Source organism: Podarcis liolepis (assembly GCF_965112155.1).
Source record: "Podarcis liolepis genome assembly, chromosome: 7".
NCBI classification, from domain to species: domain Eukaryota; kingdom Metazoa; phylum Chordata; class Lepidosauria; order Squamata; family Lacertidae; genus Podarcis; species Podarcis liolepis.
The window spans coordinates 68,761,485-68,788,241 of NC_139561.1; the positions used below are offsets into that span (position 1 = coordinate 68,761,485).

The following is a 26,757-nucleotide window of genomic DNA, read 5'->3' on the forward strand; positions in this document are numbered from 1 at the left end:
GTCAAACTACTGGTCCATTTAGCTCAGTATTACCCATGCAAGGATGGAGAAACCAGCTTTCCAGATGTTGCTAGACTACAACTCCCATCAGCCCCTTGTAGATCTCATCCTCCTCTCCAAGTCAGATCTGGAGGCTTCAGAGGCCCTAGAACTGTCTTGCCCAACCTGGTGTGCCCATACAGTCTCACCAGCCCTAGCCAGCAAGGACAATGGTTAATGGGGACAGGTGTTATGGTTCAATAGCATGTGATGGGTCCACAGGTCCACCTCTGATCTATGCTGACAAATAGCAGCTATTCAAGATATCAGAAAACAGCGTTTTCCCGTCCCTCCTGGAGAACACCACGCATTGAATCCGGGGACCTTCCGCTGGCAAGCTACAAGTTCTAGCACAGCCACCAGAATGGTACTGGACAGCACAGCAGCACAAATAAATAAATAGCTGTCTCATTGGCTGACGCTAGCTCTGCCACCTCCCATGGCGCTGAACCCACAACAAAACACCTTTGTTTGAGAGGAGATGGGGAAATGAGCCAGAGGCAGCAGGGGTTACTTACACTTTGGTCTCATAATCCTTCCAGGCCTTTTCAATCTGCTTCTTGGAATCCTGCCAAGCAAGAGGGGGGCAGAGTTAGCAGGGGACTCCCCAAGGCGGAGTGGGGGGGGAGAGATGGGAAGAGGGGGCAGCCACCCCCTACCGAGCCACCAAAACCTTTCCTCCTGCCAATGCCAGGAAAGCAGAACATATTGATTACAGCAAGGAGAAGTTGTTAGCTGTTAAGCCGTCTCAACAGAAGCATTCCCCAGGCCAGAGGCTGAAAAATCCGAGTCTTCGCTTCTCTGCACTTCAATTGATTTCTGGACTGTGGGGCCATTTGGCCATGGGACAGAAAGGGCATCTGTTCAGCAGGCCTGGAGCCAGAATTCTGCTATGGGGAGTGAATGTGGGGAGAGTGCTAAGGGATTCTTGTAAGAGCCTAGTAAAACAAAAGTCTGGGTTTGTTTATTTTTTTAGTGCCTCAAGCACCTAAGCATCATTCCCTAACGCCAGTGCCTTTTGCATTCATTGCTCGGAACCAAGCTGGTTTCTACTTGGCAACTGTGCAGAAAACAGTTTGGGTGTTTGTTCTGTGATAGGAATTTTATGGTCTAAGATATATGGTAATGTTCATAACTGCACATACATAGATCAACACAGGAAGACCAACCTGGAACCATTTTGATTCCTAAACTGACCAAATCCTTTCTCTGCAAGGTTAAACTGGAAAAGCCTCCCCATTGTCTCTTTCCTCACAAATCCTGTCTCAAGGATATGTCTGTTTGAATAAGGTGTGAGCCTGTGACCTGGCCCAGGAAATAAGTATTTTACCGCTACAAAAGAATGGCCAGGCTCCCCAGGAAATCCAATCAAGCAACCTGCTAGACAGGAGATAAACAACAACAGGAGAAAAACAATATTAAAATTTATGTGATGTAGGTGGGATGTATCTGAGGGGTGGTCTTAGGTTACACCCCTTCTGTGATGTATGCATAATGTTTCTGGGGGTGGTCTTGATCTAGAGGATGGGAATTTCAAAAATCTTCATAAGCCCTTGTACAGCAATTTTGGGGGGTCCTCTTCCTCTCCTGCGTGTGAGGGGAGCACCCTGTTGCAACAGATTAATAAAGATCAAGCTTACTAGCTGCTTTGCTTCTCAATATTCTCTGGTTGGCCTCTGTTATTTTCTCCTACCAATAGGGAACCTATGTAAGGACTCTATATGGGCTCTTGGATACCCCAGAAGGGAAAAGGGCATATTTTATTTACAACAGGTCATACATACATACATACATACATACATACATAGTCAAGCTCAATTTTTCAAGTGGAGATCCTTGCCAACACAGCACCAGTCACGCAAAAGAGGAAAGTAAAAGCAAGTTTGAGGCTGGACCATTAGGGCAAGTGGCGAACCGCCCCCCAAGTTCAGTCCACCTTCAGTCAGCACTCAACTTCCTGCTTTCTTACTCACAACCAATCCAGAGGGTACTCCAGTTCCCAGAGTTCCCTGTGAAGAGGGATTGGTTGTTAAACCACTCTGGGAATTGCAACTCTAGAAGGAGGAAAGGGGTTTTCCCTAACAACTCCCTGCACCCTTGAGAAACTACAGCTCCCATAATTCTTTGGGGGCAAGCCGTGACCATTTATAAAGTGGCATCAAAGCGCTTCAAATGTATGGTGTGAAAGGTGTGGAGTAGCTAGCCTACCTCAATAGGGAAGGACAAGAGGGGGAAGCTCAAGGGTTCCCTGTGCAGGAGAAGGGAAAAGGCAGGAGTCAAGGAGATTTATGGCGTATCTGCAGTTGCAGCCTCTGGCTTGCTATTTCGACAAACACCCCACGCCTTCAGGGTTGCACCACAGACCAGGACTTGATGACATCACTCTGCTCTGAGCCCAGGTGTCAAAGGAAAAGGCTGATGAACTGGATCCCAGGGTGTGATGCAAAGGGAAAGGGAGCTCAAGGTGGCATACATGGTTCTTCCCCTCATATAATCTCCACAGCAACCCTGCGAGGTAGGTTAGACTTAGAGGCAGTGACTGGCCACCCGGTGAGCTTTATGGCTGAGTGGAGATTTGCACCCAGGTCTTTCACGTCAGAATCTAACACACTCCTGGCAAATAGAAGGGGAAGAAATGGAGGCAGTGAGAGATTTTACTTTCTTGGGCTCCATGATCACCGCAGATGGTGACAGCAGCCACGAAATTAAAAGATGCCTGCTTCTTGGTAGAAAATAAAATAATAATAATAATAATAATAATAATAATAATAATAATAATAATATAAAAAATTTTATTTATAAAAGCAATGACAAACCTAGACAGCATCTTAAAAAGTAGAGACATCACCTTGCCAACAAAGGTCCGTATAGTAAAAGCTATGGTTTTCCCAGTAGTGATGTATGGAAGTGAGAGCTGGACCATAAAGAAGGCTGATCGTCGAAGAATTGATGCTTTTGAATTATGGTGCTGGAGGAGACTCTTGAGAGTCCCATGGACTGCAAGAAGATCAAACCTATCCATTCAGAAGGAAATCAGCCCTGAGTGCTCACTGGAAGGACAGATCCTGAAGCTGAGGCTCCAATACTTTGGCCACCTCATGAGAAGAGAAGACTCCCTGGAAAAGACCCTGATGTTGGGAAAGACGGAGGGCACAAGGAGAAGGGGACGACAGAGGACAAGATGGCTGGATAGTGTTCTCGAAGCTACCAGCATGAGTTTGACCTATGGGAGGCAGTGGAAGACAGGAGTGCCTGGCGTGCTCTGATCCATGGGGTCACGAAGAGTCAGACACAACTAAATGACTTGCAAGGGTGCAATCAGCAAACTGCTAAAATGAGCTTTCATCAAAAGAAAATGAAAAGCAGCAAGAATCTGGTGCTCATGGGTCTATGCCCAAAGGTTGGTAAAATCCCAGAATGGGGTTGAGGAAAGGAAGAGAGGGAGGTTGATCCATCCCTCCTCTGCCTGCCTGCTCACTTCCTTGCAATTACTGATGTCCACATTTTTTGAGTGAGTGCTGTGGGTATCATTGGGACATTTCACTTCCTCCTCCTCCTCCTCCTCCTCCTCCTCCCCCCGCCCATCCCTATCGAGAGACAGAAAGCGAGAAAGTGACACTTTCCTGACACTGATCCAGAATATCGTGCTAATATCCTGAGAAATATATTGTATAGGTATGGAGCAATGTAAATGGAATTTAAATATGAATTCAGGAGATCTAGGCTCTCCACAGCTACTGTGGACACCGGCAGCCAGCTCCTCTGCACAGTTATGCAGAAGAAAGTCCCGTCCAGCTCATTTGGTGAATGCTCCCAATAAAATATGCATACGTGTGCAATTCCACTGTACCCTAATGATATACTATTATGAGGTTTAGCTGAATATGCTAAATTTATTACCACTCTTTCATTACATCATAGAAACATTTTCTGATACAGTCTTCTCCTTAAAAAAATTAAAATAAAAAAGCAGCATGCCTGGGTTTTCTGCATAACATAATATCTACTCGCTAGCAGGGATGGGCTAAGCGGTCCAGTTCAAGGCAGGGCTACTGCAGTGCACCCCAAGTGGGGCTTCCCTTGTCCAAAATGCTGCAGCATGATTGCTGGCACGAGCGAGAGTCAGCATATTGCACACCTGTGCTCAAAAATCTGCACTGGCTGCCAATTTGCTATTGGGCTGAGTTCAAGGTGTTACTATTGGTACAAAGCACTTAACGGCTTGGGACCAGATTACCGTATTTTTTGCTCTATAAGACTCACTATTTCCCTCCTAAAAAGTAAGGGGAAATGTGTGTGCGTCTTATGGAGCGAATGCAGGCTGCGCAGCTATCCCAGAAGCCAGAACAGCAAGAGGGATTGCTGCTTTCACTGCACAGCGATCCCTCTTGCTGTTCTGGCTTCTGAGATTCAGAATATTTTTTTTCTTGTTTTCCTCCTCCAAAAACTAGCTGCGTCTTGTGGTCTGGTGCGTCTTATAGAGCGAAAAATACGGTACTTAAGGAATCGCCTTACCCCATACATGCTGACTCAATTCCTCCAGTCTGCAGAATCTTCTGCAGATTGCACTTCTTGCAATCTTGCACTTCTGCAAGTGTCGTGCCATGTTCATTCTGTGTTTGAAAGGAGCCGTTCCTTTAGCATGGCAACAACCTATACTTTGGAACTCCTTGCCTGCTAATATTGGGCAAAGATGATCACTCCACAGTTTTAGACACCTGCCGAAAACTTTGGTTACATCTGCTCCTAAATTTGTTTTAGATGTTTGTGGTTTCTCGGTTTTAGATCTTTCTAAACAGTTTTTAAAATGTTTTAAGTAAGTCTATTTCATTTTTGTATTTTTCTTTTTTAATCACAGAATGTTAGCCACCCTAGGATCATTTGTAAATAAGAGGGGTATAAATGCAATATAATAAATCAGTAAATTGCATCCCAATTCGTTTAATTACACAGGCACTACATCACAGGTCTGTTTTGAGCATTTCCTTTTTCTTAAGAATGCAATAAGAGTCCACATTTAAACTGCACACATTTTGCAGGTGCTTTTTATGTGAGATTTCCATTCTTCGGTGCGTTTGTCAAGACACTGGCACAACAGAACAAGCAATGTGTTGGGACATCAAACCGTGGGCCCAGGCACCTCTGTTTGGACACATCTTCCCCAACTACACCCTTGAACACACACCATGCATACACGCTTTTTAAAGGACACCTACCAGCCGGCTATCTTTAAGTTGCCCTTTCAGCAAGCTGTCCAGAGGAAAGGAGACAATATTGTTCAGATTCTGCACCTGGAAGAGCCACAAATAAAAACATAGGCAGCCATTAGTGTTCAGCTAGGCAGGCCTTTTTACCCAGGTTGGCATTCATTTGCGACGCGTTTTTATTTCAGCTTCTAACACAGACATAGGAACCAAATCTCAGTCAGAAGCTGAAGCAAAAGTTTAATGAAGCTCATGTCATTATTTTTAAACACACACGGCATTTCATTTCATTATTTCATTTCATTGCTATATATGGGTTTTTAGATCAGTTCTGGTTAGAATGCCTCCCAGCTTCCCCCAAGGAATTCAGAGAACTGTGTTTGGAAGAAAAACCCAGACTCCTGTGTTGGATTCTGAAGCTGTGCTCAGTGAATGAACGTTCCCGATTTAAGTTCACGAAGTCCTTCATGTCTTAAAAGGAATGGGTGAGGGGTGGGTGGGTGTCATGCTGTTTATAGCCCCATCTCTGCACACTGGCCTTACTGACCCACAGCTGGCAGTCATGCGCAGGGGCCCTGTGCACTTCAAGGTGCATGTGTGTCAAATGGCTCCATGCCACTCCCTTCACGTGCAGAAGTTCTACAAGCATACATCAGTATGTGCACGCCAACACCAAACATTGCTGGGAGAGCTAAATAACTCCCCACGCCCGACACATTCTCTCAGTGAATGCCCTATATGCAGAGCTGCACACATGCAGGCTTATCATCTGATGTGGACCGTATGCGCCCTTTATTGATTTGTTACACATATATACCACTTTTTCCTCAAGGTGGTATACATAACTCTTCTCTCTTTTTTTTAATAAATATTTATTGAAGTTTTCACAATATTACATAATAAAAAAGAAAAAATACAAAATAAAAAGAGTTAAAAACAATTCCATCTTTTTGTCACTTATCTTTCATTTGCTTGTTTCCCGGACCTTCTCATACCTCCCTTTTTTGTATTCCAGTTCAATTTATTAGTTCAGCAATTCCTTTCCCTCCTTATTTTATCCTGATCTTTAATCTTAATATATTATAGCATTAAATTGTTACCTGTTAAAAATCCAATTTTTTCATATTCTTTTATACCATTACAGCTAGAAACCACTTAACTTCAATCCAACATCATTCTAACATTCATTAATTTTGCAATATTTCTGTAAATAGTCTTTAAATTTCTTCCAGTCTTCTTCCACCGACTCTTCTCCCTGGTCTCGGATTCTGCCAGTCATTTCAGCCAATTCCATGTAGTCCATTATAACTCTTCTCCCCACAACAACCCTGTGAGGGAGGTTAGGTTGAGGGATAGTAATTGGCCCAAGGTCACCCAGAGAGCCTCATGGCTGAGCAGGGATTCGAACCCTGGCCTCCCAGCTCCTAGTCCAACACTCCAACTGGTATGCCACACTGACGCTGAAGTTCCAACTGGTGTACAGCAGGGCTGGAGAACCTGCAGCCCTCCAGGTGTCATTGGGAATCCAATCCCCATCAGCCCCAGCCAGCACGGCCACTGGCAAAGCATGATGGGAGTCCAACAATATCCAGAAGGCCACGGCTCCCCATCTCTGTCACAGAGTGTGGTCCGACACGCATATCTAGGCATCCCTTTTAGCCCTCACAGCTGACTGGAGTTGGAGCCTGCAGGGCACAGTGACATCAGAGAAGGTGCACAGTCCCACTCTTCCCTCCAAAGCATGCAGCAAATGTGCCAGAGGTGGGAACATTTTACAGCCTGTGGGTCACATTACCTTCTGGGCAGTCTCCCAGTGTTATGTACTGAAGTTCTCACCCTGGGCCAGCAGGGGGATACTGTAGATAGATTTCACTCAGGTCCACATATGCAAATAAGGGATTGAAAGTGATGTTCAGTGATTGGATAGTTACAGAAAGTGGTTACAGTTGCATTGTAGTGGAGCTCTATATAAGCAGGCTGGCTGAACCCTTCAGTTCAGTTCTGTTCTGGCCTGTGAATAAACAAGAGCTGTTTGAAGAATCGCTGTGTCGTCTGATATGTTCACCCACAACTTAACACCTAGAGGCCACATGATAGTGGTGGCTGGGGCCAGAAGCAAAAGCAGGCAGAGCAATGAATCTAAAAAAATTACTTTTGTACACTAGGCTGGTACATTCACGCCTCTCTGTCCTCCATCCAGGCAAGCAAAAGGCATTATCGGAGTCCAAGGGCACATTCCCATGTGGGGCAAAAGATTCCTGCATTGCAGGGGGTTGGACTAAATGACCTTTGGGGTCACCCTTCCAAGCCTAAAATTGTATGGTTCTGTTATTCCAGGCAAGCAAATGCACTCCAGCAGGGTGTGAATCAGGGCTGGTGGGGGACACAGCTTGGGCAGATGGGGTGTGGCTGGGGAACATGTGTGGCACAAGATGGGGCAGGGGGTGAGGGCCCCCCAAAACCAAAGAGCTTACACCCCCATTTTCCCCCTGCATTGCTGGAATCCTGTCATTAACACTTGTTCTTTTCAGAGATGTGGGACACAGCATGCTTAACTAGAAATATGATTTGCCCCTTCTGTGCCGCCACCCCCCCCCCAGATTTTTTTCTCCCTGCCAGGTGGGGTTTGTGTCTGGGGTTCTCCACCCCTGCTATCTGAAGAGGCAGGTCCAGAAAGGGACTCTTATTTATTGGACTATGCAAGCCTCACTCCAACTAAGGTAAATATTGTTTCCTGCTCGTCTCCCCCCACTCCTCAAGCAGGCCAGATTTGGGATGGCATGCAGATATGGAAACAGTGGGGGGAGAGAGAGACTGTGGGGTGGGGGTGGGGTGGGGGGAGAGACTGAAGATGCTAAACCTCCTCCAATTTGTCTCACAGCAAGAGAATCCTCTTCCTGTGCAGGAGACTCCAGGGCAGCCTCAGATGGCTGCAAGGCACAAAAATGTCTGGTCTGCCCACAAGCCACATCTACTCCTCCACTGCCACAAAACCCACAGGCAAGTCAGCCCTTTCTCCCCGCCTTGCAAAAGCCACAACCCACAGCTGGAAAGCGGAAGGGGGGGAGTCAGGTGAGAGAACCACATAGCCAAAACCGTAATATGACCAGAGGCAAAAGAAACAAGCCTGGTTCAGTTGGGGACCTGACAGCCTACAGGACTACCTCCCAAGCATCCAAGAAGTCAGTCTGTGAGTATTTAGAAAAGGATGCTATGATTACTAAGTCCCATCATGGGTTTCTCCAAAATAAGTCATGCCAGACCAATCTGATTTCCATTTTTGATGAAATTACAAACTTGGTGGATCAGGGAAACGCTGTGGACATAATGTACAGTGGTACCTCTGGATGCGAACAGGATCCGTTCCGGAGCCCCGTTCACATACAGAAGCGAATGCAGCCCGCATCCGCGCGGCTCGCGATTCGCCGCGTCTGTGCATGCACGTGACGTCATTTTGACCGTCTGTGCATGCGCGAGTGGTGAAACCCAGAAGTAACGCGTTCCGTTACTTCCAGGTCGCTGCACTGCGCAACCCGAAAATACTTATCCCGAAGCTACTTCAACACGAGGTATGACTGTATCTTGATTTCAGTAAGGCTTTTGACAAAGTCCCCCATGATATTTTTGCAAGGAAGCTGGTAAAATGTGGGTTGAACAAGGTAACTGTTAGGTGGATTTGTAGCTGGTTGACTGACCGAACCCAAAGAGTACTCATTAATGGTTCCTCATCATCCCAGAAAAAGTGACAAGTGGGGTGCCCCAGGGTTCTGTCCAGGGCCTGTTGTTGTTCAATGTCTTTATGACTTGGATGAAGGAATTGAGGGGATGCTCATCAAACTTGCAGATGACACCAAACTGGGTGAGTAGCGAAGGCCGCAGAAGACAGAATCAGAATTCAAAATGACCTTAACAGATTGGAGAACTGGGTGCAAGCTAACAAAATGAATTTCAATAGGGACAAACATAAGGTTCTGCACTTAGGCAGGAAGAACCAGATACATATATAGGATGGGGGACACCTGGCTTACTACAGTACATGTGAAAAGGATCTAGGGGTCTTGGTTAACATGTGTCAACAGTGTGATGCAGCAGCAAAAACAAAAAAAGCTAATGCTATTCTAGGCTGCATCAACAGAAGCATAGTGTCCAGACCATTCTATTCAGCCTTAGCCAGACCACATTTGGAATACTATGTCCAATTCTGGGCACCACAATCTAAGCAGAATATTGATAAACTGGAATGTGTGCAGAGGAGGTTAACCAAGATGATCAAGGGTCTGGAAACTAAGCCTTATGAGAAGCGCTTGAAGGAGCTGGGTATGTTTTGCCCCTGGAAAAGAGGAGACTGAGAGGAGATCTGATAGCCATCTTCAGATATCTTAAGGGCTGTCACATGGAGGAGGGAGCATGCTTGTTTTCTCCTGCTCTGGAGGGTAGGACTTGAACCAATGGCTTCAAGTTGCAAGAAAGGAGATTCCGACTAAGTATTCGGAAAACATTTCTGACAGTAAGAGCTGTTCAGCAGTGGAAAAGACTCCCACGAGAAGTCCTTCCTTGGAGGTTTTTAAGCAGAGGTTGGATGGCCATCTGTGAAGGATGCTTTAGCTGAGGTTCCTGCATTGCAGGGGGTTGGAATAGATGACCCTTGGGGTCCCCTTCCAACTCTAAGTTTCTATGATTCTAAGTCTCGGACCAACCTCTCTTGGGAGGGAAGAGGAGGAGCGAAGAAAATAAAGAAAATCCACCCTGTGAGTTTTATGTGGCTGTGCTGAAGAACCTACACATGAAACTAAGTCAGTGCCACCCACTGACATGCTGACTCAGAAAAAGCAAAATGGAACCACGGCTGTAGATTGTGATCAAGTACAGATGTGCTACAGGCACAGCTGAAGAAACCACAGCGCAGCTCTGAAGAGCATAGGAATCGGCCTTATACTGCATGCAAATACAGATGCTCCACCACTGAGCTACGGCCCTTCCTGGGCCATCAGGTGCTCAGCTTGTTTCGGTGAACCTTGCAGAACAGTATTCCTGGTGAGGCATCCTCCTCCCCTGCCCCCAGGGGTGGGCAGCTAGGTTAGGGAGTGCAGGGCAGGCTCTGTAACCTCCAGGACCTTGCTGCCACTCCCTGACAACCAGCATTTCTGGCTGCCTCAATTCTGCTTCATGGTAGGACCAGTCCTGTTCAAAGCACTTTACAGAAGGCAACAGCCACTCCTGTGATGTCACCGTTTTGCATCAGGATGCTGGGTCTGCCTAAGGCGGGAGTAGTCATAGGATGGCCACTTATGCAACAACAAAATTTGAATATGAATATGGATGGGAACACAGGAAGTTGCCTTATACCTAGACAGACTGTTGGGTCCTTCTATCAGTGTTTCTCAAACTTGGGTCCCAGCTGTTGTTTGGGCTACAATTCCCATCATCCCTGACCACTGCTCCTGCTAGCTAGGGATGGTGGGAGTTGTAGTCCAACAACAGCTGGGGACCCACGTTTGAGGAAACACTGACTCAATGCAAAGCCTACAGTGGATGGTAGCACCTCTTCAGGGTTTCAGACAGGGGACATTCCCAGTCCTACCTCCATGGTCACAGGCAGAAACGCTTCTGAATACCACTGCAGGAAACTGCAAGAGTGGAGAGGTTCTGTTGCACTCAGGTCCAGCTTGCGTGTTTCCTATAGATATCTGGTTGGCCAGGGTGATAACAGGACACCAGGCCAGATGTCCTGAGCTGGAGAGGCCGGGGATTGAACCTGGGACCTTCTACATGTAAAGGAGATGCTCTGTCATTGAGCTACAGGCCTAGGTGTGCCAATTTAGAAATAACTACTATAATCTAAATAGAAATACAATCCATCACACCATAAGACTTTGAGCATATGACCTGTGTGCTGTCCAGCACAGCAGCTCAAGTCTGCTGTCCAGGAACTAACTGCAGAAGAGTGACTTCAAGGCCCCTCCTACTCTCCTTTTCTTAGAGCTCTTGATATTTAAACCAAGATGTCAGGGACTAGCTGGATAATGAGGAGTGCTGGCTGGCTATTGAGGAGTGGGCACTGGGAGAAGCGGAGGTTGGAGACTGACTTGGAAGAAGGGAACTGGGGGAACCTGTAACAGCTGGAAGACGAGAGTCAGAAGTGCAGGATTGGAGAATGAAGAACAAGAGCAGGAGGAAGGAGAGACTGGTCAAGCTGGTGTAGACTCAAGGGCTTCCACACCTCCTCCTCCTCCTCCTCCTGATCCCACCTCTCCTGCTCCACTGTTTCCTAGGACCAGAAGACAAATGAAACAGGAGGAGCAAAAGGTCACATGCAGGTGGAGTCTTCACCTGCTTGCATGCAGCTTGGGTGGAGGAGATATATAAGCTGAGGTCGGTGGGTGGGCCTCTCTGTTGCGGCAACTGCATCATCAGGTACACACCTAGGGGTAGCTGAGAGGTGTAGGATTAATGGACGTGCCTTTTCCTAACTTCTAAGTGTCCTTTTGACAATAAAGAGTTAATTCTTGACATTCCATGCCTGTGACACAAGCTTGGGACTGGACAGTTCTTCAAACCTACAGGGCTGTCCTCTCTAAAGCAGGACACAGGTTCACCCCTAGGTAGACAACATGGTGCCCTTTAAGCATTGCTGGAGCCCCATCAACTCTGGCCAGCATAGTGAAAAATAACAACATATCCTAAGAGACTGCTGGATCAAGCCACTTGCTCTCAAGGCGGTCAACCAGATTGCCTATGGGAAGCCTGCAAGCAGGACTTGAGCACAACAGCACTCTCCCCCGCCTGTGGTTTCCAGCAATGGGCATTCAAAAGCATTACTGCCTCCAACAATGGAAGCAGACCACAACCATCAGGGTTAGAAGCTGGAGGTCAGGGAGCTGCTTTCCAGCAACATCTGGAGGGCCTCATATTAGCTACCCTAGTCTAAAGTGGCACATACCCAAGCATTGTTTTCATGTGCTCTTCCGCTAGGGCCATATCAAACAGGTTTCCCCCCCCCCCCTTTCCTTCCTTCCACATTTTTCCTTCCACGTCTTTATTTGTTCTTTCTTTCCTTCCACATTTGCAAGGGGGCTGTAATATGAGACATGGGGCTTCTCTTTAAACCAAACATACCCAGCCAGAGCCTGCTCTAGCACACAGAACCCACTGCTCAGTGCCTTCAGTCCCCAGCCATAAACAACATAGCCACTGCCCAGAGGTTTCCGATTTACGTTAAAGGGGGAAGCTGGGGGGGGGGGCAGGAAGAGACCACCATTAGTGGCAACAAGCAGCAAAGTCACACAGATGCAGCCCACATTCCTTCTCCCTCTGCCCAACCAGTACAAATACAAACACTATTGGTCCTTTTTAGGGACAGGTGAGAAAAGAGTTGAGTTTGCATTTGAAGGCAAACTTTTCGAACAATTTGCACACCAGAACACAGCCACCCTTCAAAGGTTGTAGTACTTCGAGTATCACCAACCCGGTGATATGTACAAAAATGCATATACTATGGTAAGCACACACATATAAATGCCTAAGTTAGTGAAAATAATGGAATAAAATGCTTTCCTTAGGGGAAATAGCTTTGCAAAACTGTGTATGTTGGGCAAAACTGCATACAGTGGTACCTCTGGTTAAGAACTTAATTCGTTCTGGAGGTCCGTTCTTAATCTGAAACTGTTCTTAACCTGAGGTACCACTTTAGCTAATGGGGCCTCCAGCTGCCGCCGCTCCGCCAGAGCACGATTTCTGTTCTCATCCTGAAGCAAAGTTCTTAACCCAAGGTACTATTTCTGGGTTAGCGGAGTCTGTAACCTGATCCGTATGTAACCCGAGATACCACTGTATAAAAATGTGTATTTTGTACAATGAATTCTCACTAAGATGATGATGAATCTTCATGAGGACACACACACACACACACATGCAAACTGATGTGGAAATGGAGAACTGAACTGTAGATTGTAAAAATAAACAACTGAAACAGAAATTGACAGATTCACTCACTCCTAGCTCTTTCAAAAGTTCCCACCATATTCATAAAAATCCTTCCCTCAAACAGACCACCTCGTAGCAGCAGCCCGCTTTGTGAAAATGGGCCCCAGCATCAACAGAGGACACATAGCTGGAAACACAGCAGTAAGGAAAACACACCTTACGGAAATACAGTGGTTGAAATATAGGAACCTATTGCCCCAAACAAGACCGGCACCTTCACAATTGCATCACCTTCCAGAGAGGGAGTTATCTGTGTTGCTTCAGCTGAAACAGATTCCCTTAAAGTCTTGAAGAACGTAATTGCATTAATTATGGCGTAAGCTTTTGCAGGTCTGAATCCACCTCATCAGATGCGCATGAGAAAGAGGACTGTAAGCCTCCAACATTAATGTCAGAATAATAAAGATCTTTTTAAAGGGGCTGCAGAAAAGACTCTAGCCACATCCGCATTGTACATTTAAAGCAATGTGGTACCACTTTAAAAAGTCATGGTTTTCTCCCACCATGGTGCTTTAAATGTGTGCTGCAAATGTGGCCCTAGTGAGCAACAGTAACCACTGGACTGGGGCTTATGGGAGTTGTAGAGGTTAAGGAAGATTGGCATATTCATTTCTTTTAAAGAAGCGGGTCCCATATTAAAAGTGCCGAGTCTGGTTGAATATCCCCTCTCTCTAAATAGGTGGTGTACACATTTGGATTGAGAAGAAGAATGTAGTGGAGATCTTTGACGGAAAAGAAATGCAGACCTAATGCCGCCCCTTACCAGGTTTTTGAAAAGTGCCGTCACTTCCCTGGTGAAGACAGCCAGATTCAAGAATCCCGTGGAAAGCTCATGATTGTTCTGAGAAAGGTGGTTGTTGCCAAAGTTCTCCAGAGTTTCGCTGTACTGCTCCTCATTCTCCACATGCGCTAAGGAAGACGACACAAAAATCAGTAGAAAGGAAGGTTTCTGCCGGATCCAGATACCCACAGAAGTCAGGGAAGAAGCAAAGCAGTGTGTGGAATTTGAACATAAAGACAGCCCTGCAGGATCAGACAAGAGCTTTATACTGAACCACATTCCCACCATACATTTCAAGCACTATGATACTGCTTTAAGCAGTCGTGGCTTCTGCTGTCATTTGTTAAGGGAGCCGAGAGCTGCCATCACAGAGCTACTAGTCCCAGAGTAGTTTAGCCATCAATCTCTTTTGCTAGGCAACTCTGGGAAATGTAATTCAGTTAGGAAAATAAGTCTCAGCACCCTTAAACAAACCACAGTTCCCAGAATTCACCGGGGGGGGGGGGGAGCAACGACTATTTAAAGTGCTGCCAGTGTGTTTTAAATGTATAGTATGAATTTGTCGTAGTTCATCGTCTTGTTTCTCACCGTGGCAAAGCGGACACCTCTGGGAAGCCAAGAAGCTGGGCGTGAGGGCAAGAGAGCTCATGTTCCCCAACAACGAATAGTTGGAGGCATGCTGCCTCTGATCCTGGAGGTAATATATATCCATCATGACCAGCACCCATTAATAGTCCAGCCGGAACACCAACTGGCAGGCATTATGTAGGCATGTGCTGAATTGTGCAAAGCAATTTTGTGGCAGTAGTGCTGGGTGTGCACCAGCAGCTGTGAGGAGAGGGCTGTGTGGTGCATACTTGAGCCTCTTCCACTGCATCTCCAGCAACATCCAACACCCACACTGCAGATTATGTATTTATTTATTTACTTACTTCCTTCCTTTCATTGCATTGCACTGCATTTATAGCAGAACCTCTACGACTGCCTCTACTTGGGCCCGATCCAAGTTGCAACCGCGCCAAACCCATAAGTAAATACTGGGTTTCCTGTGATTCACACACACGTGCAGAAGCGGTTTCTGCTGTTTGCGCACACGCAGAAGTGCGCTGCCGCCGAATGCACCTGCGCACAGCGGCACTTCTACCAGCGACCCGGATCAACTTACAGATGGACCTCCAGAACTGATTATGTCCATAAGTAGAGGTTCCACTGTATATCACCCCTTTCCTCGAAGTAGCTCAAGGTGGCATACTCCTCCCCATTTTACCTTCACAACAAATCAGGACGAGAGACTGTGACCGGCCCAAGATTATCCAGCGAGCTTTATTTAGAATGAGGCCTCAGGCAAACAACAGCCCTGAGCACTTCCAGTCTGCTTACAACAGTAAAGGGCACGGCCCAACACTGTGGTCCGTGAGCTCCTGGGTCGCAGAATATTAGCAGCGAGAGAAACCTGAACTGCCTTCAACACCATCCTTTAGGCCTCTTGAATGAATCTGAGGTGAATGTGTGGCATATACAGGGACTGGGGGCTACCTATGAAGGTGACTCGGAAACTACAACTAATCCAGGATGTGGCAGCTAGACTAATGACTGGAAGTGGCCACCAGGACCATATAACACTGGTCTTGAAAGACCTACATTGGCTCCCAGTACGTTTCCGAGCACAATTCAAAGTGTTGGTACTGATCTTTAAAGCCCTAAATAGCTTTGGGCCAGTATTCCTGAAGGAGCTTCTCCACCCACATCCTTCAGCCCAGACACTGAGATCTAGCTCCAACTGTCTTCTGGCGGTTGCCTCACTGCAAGAAGTGAAGTTGCAGGGAACCAGGCAGAGGGCCTTTTCAGTAGTAACGCCCTCCCTGTGGAACGCCTTCTCATCAGATGTCAAGGAAATAAACAACTATCTGACCTTTAGAAGACATCTGAAGGCAGCCCTGTTTAGGGAGGTTTTTAATGTTTGAGATTTTGGTGTGTTTTAAGCATTTTGTTGAGAGCCTCTCAGAGTGGCTGGGGCAACCCGGTCAGATGGGCGGCATATATATCATCATCATCATCATGGGTTAGGGGCCCCCCTTCACCAACCTGCTGCCCTCCAGATGTTGTTGAACAACAACTCCCATCAGCCCCAGCCAGCTTGGGGAGGATGGGAGTTGTAGTCTAGCAACATCTGGAGGGCATCAGGTTCTAAATCCTTCACTTGTGATGTTCTAGGGCAAGAATGCTCAGTGCAGATTTTGTTATGCCTTCGCATTCAAAGAGATCCTAATCCAGAAGTCTTGTGTTGCAATTTATATATTTTGAAAGCGGATTGCACAAGGCTGACATCAGCTAAACCATGCACCAAGGCAAATTGCGTTCCTGCTGCCAGCGCAACCTCATAAAATCGCCAAATATGTTTAGCTGCGAAGGAGGCTGTCATAGAATGTTTACAAACAGCACAGCTTCTGTGGGGAAAGCAAAAGGTCAGTCTGGTGATGGGGCAGCTGGGAGAAGTCAAATCCAGATCTCAATTCATATATTCCACCAAAGAGAGTCATCTTGTAGGGTCACCAGACTTTGCGGGTGACGGACTGTGAACTAGACCAGGGTGAAATGCTAAGAAAGAGGTTAAAGGGGGTTTCTCCAAAATCCAGAAGAAGAGAAGGGCTGCAACAACTTGGTGGCAGAGCTTAAATCAGAAAACCAAGAAGCTGGAGAAGCAGGGTCTGGGAAATAGTCCAGCATTAAAACTCTGTAGAAAGCCACTGTCTATTAGCATGAACAATACCAAGCAAGATGGACCAATGGTCTGACTGTGTAGGGCAGCTTCCCAAGTTCCCCAATTGTTTGAAGTACAACAGCAGGGATCATTCGGTTAGTAGCCTAAGGGTTCATTCTAATGACAGTTAAGACAGCCAATCAAGAGGGGGCTGGTAGTGGAAGTGTTTGCCTAGCACCCAATGAGAATGGCATGATCCTTGTGCCCTGATTGGCTGTGGGAGTTCTGAGGGCGCCTTTCCTCAGTATGCACTGTTGAATATCTTTCTGCTTTGAAGGAGGCCTGTTCTAAAAGACATAAAAAACCACAACCCTGATTATTTCTCCTCAAGTTATGCACTGCTTTTGTTCAGTTTGCCCAGTAAAGTTTCTTTTCTCTCTCGACTCTGGGTTATTCAAATGACACTGCTCACACTGTACAGGGGAGTCAGATTGCACTTTGCACACACCTGGCAGAACCTACCCGTTCTCCCCAAGGTGTCCCCCCACTCTTCCCCACCCCTTGGCGGCCACACCAGCACGCAGAGAGCATTAACTTACTGAGCCCAGAAGCATGAATAGCTTTCACATATTTCCTGATCCGCTGGAGAATGGCTTGGTCTCCATCCAGGCTCTGCGAGGCAAAAGAGAGAGAAAAAAAGAAAAAAAAGGTTTGTCAGAGTTGCTGGGCAGTGCCAAGCCGGGAGGCGGGAAGAGGGAATTGCCAGGCCACACAAAGTCTCTTTGAAGCTCCGGCCTGTGGCAGATGTGCAAGGCAGCTGCCAGGCTACCCAAATCTGGAGTGGAGAGATCCCAAGCATGGGGAGGGGGTGGGTGGGCTGTGCAGAGACTGAAAGAGAGAAAATGCATTGACGGAACAGCGCAGAAAAGGAGGTGTGGCTTCCAGCCAGTTCCTCCCTGGCTGCAACAAGGGCATAGCTCTGTGGCAGAGAACACGTTTTGCATGCAGAAGATCACAGGCGCTTCTAGTTTGAAAGGATCAAAGGTATCGAATGATGGGGAAGACCTCAGCACAAGACATTCAGGCAGCCCCTGGCGCAACCTGAAACCTGCCTAAGCACCTAGCAGGGCCTCATTTGAATGTCTGCTGCCTTCTCTTGCATTCTGTCTTGAGACTGGAATGTGGTCTGTTGAGGAGCTCAGCTCAGCAGTAGAGCAACGGTTTTGCTTGCAAAAGGTCCCAGGTTCAATCCCGGCATCTCCAGGTAGGGTCTGAAAGTCTAGAGAGACACTGCCAGCCAGTATAGAGAGCACCACTCAAGTGTGCTCTGTACACTGCAGACAAGCTAAATGGGCCAATGGTCTGACTTGGTATACAGGAGCTTCTGATGTGTCTGTGGGACGGGTTATTGATGGCTAGGAGAGGACATACTAAATACAATTTATCTCTCCAGTCTCCAACACGTGTGAGTTAGGCAGAGTATTAAAACCCCATCCCTGGCAACGAAAATTGAAGCTTTGGGACGAGGTTGTGAATCCTTTCCTTTTTTGAGCAGGTAGGTAGCCGTGTTGGTCTGCTGTAGTCGAAACAAAAGAAAAAAATTCCTACCAGTAGCACCTCAGAGACCAACTAAGTTTGTTATTGGTATGAGCATTCGTGTGCATGCACACTTCTTCAGATAAGTATCTGGGTATTAGTTGGTCTCTGAGGTGCTACTGGAAGGAATTGTTTTTCTTTTTTGAGCAATTCCACCTAATGAAAGTTATCTGGCTTCCTCTTGGTTTGCCTCTTAATAAAAGAGCCAGGCAACAACCCATTAAGTATAGCATCCACTTATTTAACAGTCTTGCACTGCATCACAGCAAAGGCAGCAGCAAAACTATGCAAGCAAGGGTACCAACCTGAACAAAACAGGCGGGGAGGGGCAGGTAAGCACCATCCTGTGTAACTGATCACAAGATGCAGCACACACTCACCATCTGAATGGCAATGCCCATCAAGTTTGCAGGGACCCAGCCTCCTCAAATATTTTATTGGGGGTGTGAAGGGACCTCAGCCCCTAGCAGTTGGCTCTGATGTCAAAGTCAAAACACTACAGTGGTGCCCCGCAAGACGAAATTAATTCATTCCGCAAGTTTTGTCGTCTAGCGAATTTTTCGTCTTGCGAATCACGAAATCCCATAGGAATGCATTGAAAATCAATTAATGCGTTCCTATGGTCAAAAAAAGTCCAAACAAAGCCAAATTTGGTACAACAACAGTTTATTAACTGCTCTTTAAAGTCACACATACTGTAAAGAGCAGTTCAAAAATTTAAGGGAAAATAAATTAACTTTATAAACAAAACATGTCTTTGTTTTTAGACAAAGGAAACAAAGTCGCGAGACGTTTTCGTCTTGCGAAGCAAGCCCATAGGGAAATTCGTCTTGCGAGGCAAATCGAAAACGGAAAAACCTTTCATCTAGCGAGTTTTTTGTCTTGCGAGGCATTCGTCTTGCGAGGTACCACTGTACTATGTTTCAAAACACACAGCCGATTACAGAAGTGGAGCCTGCGCTCAGGGGGAGCGCAGAGAGACATCCGTTTGAATCAAAGACATGGTGAGGAAGGGTGGTGCCCATCACTGCCTCCCCTCCCATGAGAGCAAGTTCCATAGTTTAACTATGCACTATGTGAAGAAGTGCCTTCTTTTATCTGCCCCGAATCTTCCAACATTCAGCTTCATTGCATGTCCCCAGGGTCTCTAGAGGGAGAACTTTTCTCTCCACTTTCTCCATGTCATACATAATTTTAGAAACTTCGGTCATGTCACCTCTTGCTCACTTTTTCCTCTCAGCTAAAAAGTTCAAAGCCCTGCACTTCACCCCTTGATCATTTTAGTTGCCTATCAGAATATCTACAGTATCCTTTTTGCCTAGCAGGAGGCAGGAGAATCATAGCCCTCTCTGGAATTCACAGGCATGCTGCCTGCCTCTAATCCTGGCTGGCAGCAAATAGCCATCAAGACTAGGAACCTTTAATAGTAGGAAGGGATTTCCTTTCTGGAGGCCAAATACTCCCCCTTCAGTCATTTGTCCATGGTTACAGTATCCCTGAAGGTGCCTCTCCACCCAGGGGTATAATTTCAGGTATCAAGGAGTGAGGGGGAGAAATGGTTCGCAGTAAAGTTTAAAAGGCCTGTTCGAGGAGATATTCAAGACTTAAATTGCAACACCAGAGAAACTACAGTGGGATTTAAGAGCATCCATTCCAGTGACATTTTATACTGCCCAATAAAATGATAGCCAAGGTCATCCAAAGAAGGTCAGTCAATTGTATTTTTTAAAGAAAGCAAAGCGTTTTGTCCTTTTGGCGTGCATGCTATTACTTCCTGGTGCATAAGTATTTCACTGTTTAGAAACCAACCGTCAGTGGTGTAATTCAGATGTCACAATCTTTCCTGGTTCAGAGAAAATGGGAAACTATGGTTAACTGAAGACTGCTTGGTTTGTTTCACCTCACTCATGCAAAAGGGGAAGTCAAGCAGCTAGCCACTGAGGTTAAAAAGGTTGGCAGAGATCTCTGCTGAATTGTGTCCTTACAAATGCACACAGAAGGTATCTGAATCGTAGAATCATAGAAATGTAGAGTTGGAAGGGATCATGAGGGTTATCTAGTCCATCACCCTGCAATACAGGAATACTTTGCACAGTGTGGGGCTCCAACCCATGACCCTGACTGATGTAAACCCATGCTTTACCAACCAAGCTATTTGCATGCATGGAGAACAGAAAGAAGGCAGCTGGGGCTGAGGCACCAAAAGTGTAAAATGCCCCCGACAGCCGAACAGGAGCCCCCTTGAATGTGGAAACAGGTCCATCTCCTGAGCCCTCCTTTCCATCCAAAGCAACTTCCAATCCCACTTTCCTTCTGCCTTTGCTGGGAGGGATTCAAACAAAGAATCACAATACAAAGCAGGATCTTAAAGACGCCTTTCTGCCACAGTAAAAAGGAGAGGCACCAGCCTCAACATCTCTCTATTTGGCCGTTTGAGGCAAAATGTCCATTGCTGTTAAGTGCTCATCCACACCCAGAGGGTCTCCAGAGATTGGCTGCTTTGCAAATTTGCATGAGTTTTGCATTTTTATTCTTATTAATGAGCAATTGCACACCACCCCTGTAGCCAAAAAGTCTCTCAAGACCAAAAAAATAATATCAATACTAAGACAGCCCCTGCCCTCAGGCTCACAATCCAAGAGAGATATGACACACAGGGGAAAAGTAATGAGAGGGAGGAAGGAAAAGCAAGTTCTTCAAGTTACAGATGAAGCTAGCAGTGGTTCCATCTGTCTTGCTCTCCTGAAGCATTCTTTCCCTTACACCTCTGAGACCAGGGCAGCCTCTACCGCACAGCTCTTCCCTAAGAAGGAACAACCACAAGCACTGCTGGATTTATGTATAAGCTAAACAAGCTGTAGCTTAAGGTCCCACTCTCTTGGGTGGGCCCCCCAAAAAAATTAAAAGAAAAACAACAACTGGATGTACATTTCCAAAATATAAGATAGGTAAAGGTAAAGGGACCCCTGATCATTAGTTCCAGTTGTGGCTGACTCTGGGGTTGCGGCGCTCATCTCGCTTTACTGGCCGAGGGAGCCGGTGTACAGCTTCCGGGTCATGTGGCCAGCAGGACTAAGCCGCTTCTGGCGAACCAGAGCAGCACACAGAAACGCCGTTTACCTTCCCGACAGAGCGGTACCTATTTATCTACTTGCACTTTGACACGCTTTCGAACTGCTAGGTTGGCAGGAAAATATAAGATAAAAAACAAATAAAACAAAACCTACATACAGCAACAGTGTTTTGTGTTGTGTAGGCTCCTATTTGTTATGTGCAAATGGCTTTAGATACCTATTAGGTCCATAAATTACCATATAGCATATATCCAACACAAAAAAACAGTGACAATTTGTTGCTGACAAAGGACAGCTGGACAAATAAAGGGCCCCGTTACCTTCAGTAGCTTAGGGCCTCATCAAACCTAAATCCGGCCCTGACCACAAGCAACCTCAATCAGCTATTGACCCTAAATCAGCAATGCCGGCACGCTGTAGCTTTTCACCTTAGCTGTATGCAGCTGGCAGAGCCATTAGGCAGGGGGAGGAGGCTGCCTCAGGTGCCAGAAGTCCCCCAGGCAGCACTCCTGCAGGCACCCCACCTCCTCCAGAGGCAAGAGAAGCGGTGGCACCATCTCACCCAAAACTGGTGTGATCTTCACTGAAATTAGCAGTGATAGCAGTGCGGATGGTGTTGGCGGCGGCAGCAGCAGCAGCAGCAGGGCAGGGAGGCACTTCCTGTTCCACCTCAAGCGGCAAATGGGATGTGATGCCCTGGCTGTATAAATCAAAGCTTGGGATGTAGCAATAAACATGTTTCCCCTGTAGATATTACCACTCCAAGCCTTTGGCATGGGATGGGTATATTTAGAATGGGATTGGAAGGAAAATATCAGAAAGCCTGGCTTAGCCTGTCAGTGCAAGTCAGTGGACAGGGGTTAAGGTTAAGACTAAAAGTTTTATTACTTGCTTTAGGAGAGAGAGAGTTTTGTGGTTAATTTTTCTGTCAGGGCTAATTGCCAGATTTTCACGGCAAACTGAATTTATTTCTCCCGCATCCCAACTTGCAAGGGTCTTTGTTTACCTGCTCATCTAAGAGAGCAGCACTGCCACAAACCATCAAACAGGTTGCAGAGACGGACGGAGCAGCAAAGAGTTAACCTGAAGCCTGGCTGAGGTTCAGTCATGATAACAGTGCTGGAAAAATACTTGGAGGATGTAATCATCTGGATGGGGAGAAAGCAATTGTTTAGGGTCAAGCAAGGGATAACATTTGTTAAAATGGGATGAAGTCAGAGGAAAACCGTGGAGGGGAGGGGAGCTTAGCTGGGGGAAAGGGGTCTTCTTAAGGGAAGGGACATCATCAGCACTTGCATTAGAGCACACACAACCCAGAGGATCCCAACACAACCCTCAGCATGCATGGAAGACACCCGTGGCTCTTTCTTTAAAACCTGATGTTAACAGCTGGGATAGCTCAGTCCGTAGAGCTCTTAATCTCTGGGTGGTTTCCTTTTAACCAATCATTATCTACTGATATCCATTTCTGTTTTTATGGATCTTTTCGTTGATTCTATCTTTAGATGTTGTACTCCACCTTGCTATATTTTTGTGAAAGTGTGGGTTATACCTTTGCAAATCAACGAATTTGAACCTGCAACCATCAAAGGTGCTTGGATTTGCCCCCTGAGTCAGCCTCTGATTGCTCCCTGAAAACAGCATGAACCTCACAGTCAGGAATCCACCTAGGCAAGGAAGCAGAGCTCCACCAGCATCTACAGTGTCCTTGGCAGGCCTGAGCCTGTCTCGGGAGCTGCAGGAGGGACAAACACCGGCGTTGTTCCTGGAAGACCAGACACAGGTGAGAGGCAGACTACATGTTGCTAATTATACGCAGTAGCACAAGATTCTCAATTGCAGCAATCAGATTTGTTTTTTGTTTTTCAAAAAGTTAAGAATGAGGCCACACCCTTGCATTTTGTTGCCATCTCAGAAGAAACATCCCCTTCCTTCACTTTCCTATTTTCAAAGATCTGGAAGTTCTTGCAAGCATTCTAGCATTGATCAGTCGAAACATATGTAAACATGCCTATTCTCAAGCCAAGACCTATGCCCCACTCCTCCAATCAACAATGAAAGCTCACCTGTCTGCTGTACAGTGTACAGGTAACTTGCAACTTGTGCATATTCACATTTACAAACTCAGATATATAAGCTAGGCGGCATATGGCTCCTTAAACCAGTCCCCAAAATTGAATGCCTAGTTGTTATTGTTGGGCCTGACAGCTTGAAAGTCGTATTTTTCAATTTGACTTCTTGGTTCCTGGAATTCATTCTGATTGTCCAGATAAAATATAACAGATAGAATTCTGCAGGCTGTGTTGCTAGTGTGTGAAAACAGTCAACATCGAGTGATCCCCAGGCATGCACCTCCAGATGGTGGAGATGTCAGGTGCTATCCTAGTGCCCAGGCATCTTCACTTGGTTGCAAGTGGCTGATAGGTAAAGGTAAAGGGACCCCTGACCATTAGGTCCAGTCGTGACCGACTCTGGGGTTGCAGCGCTCATCTCACTTTATTGGCTATGGAAGCTGGCAAAGGGAGCTTCCGGGTCATGTGGCCAGCATGACTAAGCCGCTTCTGACGAATCAGAGCAGCACACGGAAACGCCATTTACCTTCCCACCAGAGCAGTACCTATTTATCTACTTGCACTGGCGTGCTTTTGAACTGCTAGGTTGGCAGGAGCAGGGACCAAGCAACAGGAGCTCACCCCGTCACAGGGATTCGAACCGCTGACCTTCTGATCGGCAAGCCCTAGGCTCTGTGGTTTAACCCACAGGACCACCCGCATCCCTAAGTGCTTAATAGCCAGGTGCAAAATGTGCCTGGCTCCTGCTGAATTTTGAACACTGTCCGGAAAATAACCCATGCATAATTTGAGAGTCGCCTGTACTGAATTCCATTCTCTTGTTCTACAGCAGGAGTCGCAATGTGGTGCTCTCCATATGTTGTTGGACAACCCCCATCAGCCACAGCCAGCATGCCCAATGGTCAGGGGATGATGTTGTCTAACAACATCAAGAGGACGTCACTACCACTCTCCAGCAACTTCTCCTGTACCTTTGTTTTTTAAGGCAAGGAAGTTAGATTAGAGTGTGAGGAAACCTTTTGTGGATCCCCAGCTATGGTTGGACTGCAAATACCATCATCCCTAGCTAGCAGGATCAGGGGTGATGAGAGTTGTAGTCCAACAACAGCTAGGGGCCCAAGTTTGAGAAACAGTGCACTAGACTATAATTCCCATTACTGTTGGTTATTCAGCATACTGGCTGGGACTGAGGGGAGCCCAACAACATCAGGAGGGTCCTAGGTTCCCCAACCGTGGGTTGACTAAGTGCTAGGAAGACATCACCCTCCCACAACCCACTGTCGACAATCCAACCGCAGCTCAGTAACAGAGCATCTGCTTTGCAAGCAGAAGGTTCCAGGTTCAATCCTCAGAATCTCCAAGACGGACTAGGAATGTCCCCCTCTGAAGCTGTGGAGCATCTCCATCAATCAGTGTTGACAGTACTAAACTAGATGTGCCAGGAGTCTGACTCCATCCAAGGTAACTACCTATGTCCCTAGGTCTATCAACAGTTCAAAAAGAGCCTTCCTGGTGTGCAAAATACTGTAGCATCTTACAGACCATATTCCACAATTGCTCAAAGACACTGCTTTTTATTTTACTTTCTAAGATCCCCAAGCTCATGCCAGCAGAAGCCAAGCTAGGCAGCTGTGCACGCCCCACTGGACTTCTGCAGCTGCAGTCCAAAATCTCTGAGAGATATACACCCCCTCCTTGAGGATAATCAGCTCAGCCACAGATGCAGAGATGCAAGGGAAAAATGTCTCCAGAATGAAAGGAGACAGCTCTGCACCTGTAGCTGGTGGTGACCTCACACAGCCTCCATCTGTGACTGCATTAGACCCCATCACTGACCCCATGGAGCCTCTCTGTGCAATTGTCTAATTTACACCCTGCATTCTAAAATCAGCCTTGAATTCCTTCCAAATGTGCCCTGCTAGCCAGACAGAATCTTTTGCTGGCTGTCAGAAAGAGAGTGCCTCTTTGGAAATCGCCCTTTCTTTTGCACGCTGGTTGTTAAGTAAGATCAATGAGAGCCATTCTCCACTTTGCAGAGCTGCTCAATGAAGTGGGAACTGGTTGGTACGGCAATAAAACACAGCCAACTGTTAAGGAAGCCCAGCCTGAAAAGGGCAGCTATGAAATCTAAAATTAGGAGCAGCAGAGTATAAAAAAAGATATTCAGAGTCAGGGGTGCCAAGAAGATTTTCTGAGGCCAATACACTGTCTGTGGATTTGGGCCCTCTGCCCTACCTGCAAAAGAGGGCATGCATTTGCATAAATAATGCATTTACTTTGCATCATGCAAATTTGCATATTCCTTGCAGGTGGCGTGGAAGGCTCAGAATTAAATCGGGGGGGGGGGGGTCACATGTCAAGTACTAAGATGCTTGGCAGGCAGTGTCAACAGGCAAGGTTTTTCCTGCAATTTTATTTCCATACTAGAAAAGGCTTAATCGGGTGAATTTCTGCCCGATTCAAGGCACAAGAGCCCCACTTTTCCTCACTGATGACCTTAAACTGTAGAAATAACTCTAGTTTCGTGAGTCGTAAAGTGTGAATCCTGGGTAGCCAACATGGTCGCTCATGGCTATCCTGGCTGTGGCTAATGAGAATTGTAGTCAAATCCTGCTGGAGGGCACTACGTCGGCTACCCCTGCTGTAGATCTTTCATTAATTCCTCAAGCTGGCAATACTGTACTACATTCAGTGAAAGACCAGGCACAGTTATTTCAGATGGTAGGCAGGGGGTCAAAAGATTTTCAGATTTACAATGACTAAGATTCAGATCCCTGTGCTTGGACTGATTCCAGATTAAAAGTGAGCAGTGTATTCTAAGGACTGCAGCCATTATTTACCATATTTTTTGCACCATAACACTCACTTTTTTCCTCCTAAAAAGTAAGGGGAAATGTCTGTGCGTGTTATGGAGGGAATGCCTACGGGTGGCATGCCTACAGATTTTCCTCCTCTAAAAACGACGTGCGTGTTACGGTTGGGTGCGTGTTATAGAGCGAAAAATACGGTATCCATCGTAGCAAGTACAGAAATGTTATCAACAGGTAAGAACAGCCACCCATCTCTCTCTCAATAACAAGGGTTTCAAACCCTTTTATGCAAGGGTTGCATAAAATATACACATTTAAACATTCATACTATCAGGAACAAACCACCCTGAGATCCACCATGGGCGGGAAAGCAATTAATCACCCCCTCCCCAGTTACTGCTGCAATCTACTTAACAGCCTAAAACTATCTTTCACTCCCTCCCTTTGCTTTAGGATGGACTCACTACTGCCCAGGATAGAGTTACAGTAAAATCCTG

The 26,757-nt window shown here is 46.5% G+C and overlaps 1 protein-coding gene across 3 annotated transcripts in view; it reads right to left on the reverse strand.

Moving 5' to 3' along the window:
- The window catches only part of ASAP3 (ArfGAP with SH3 domain, ankyrin repeat and PH domain 3), an 83,794-nt gene that overhangs the window by 36,238 nt on the left and 20,799 nt on the right, over positions 1 to 26,757 (reverse strand). For 2 of the 3 annotated variants that reach the window (XM_083512133.1, XM_083512131.1), the window contains exons 2-5: positions 17,308 to 17,380; positions 13,990 to 14,135; positions 5,256 to 5,330; positions 558 to 607 (exon numbers count right to left, since the gene is read on the reverse strand). Coding sequence is in view for 2 of the 3 variants with exons in the window: in XM_083512131.1 (XP_083368257.1) it covers positions 558 to 607; positions 5,256 to 5,330; positions 13,990 to 14,135; positions 17,308 to 17,380 (344 nt within the window). In the remaining variant the exon portion in view is untranslated. Of the gene's footprint in view, positions 1 to 557; positions 608 to 5,255; positions 5,331 to 13,989; positions 14,136 to 17,307; positions 17,381 to 22,384; positions 22,539 to 26,757 lie in introns of those variants that run through there. The other variant, XM_083512132.1, reaches the window with a different exon arrangement.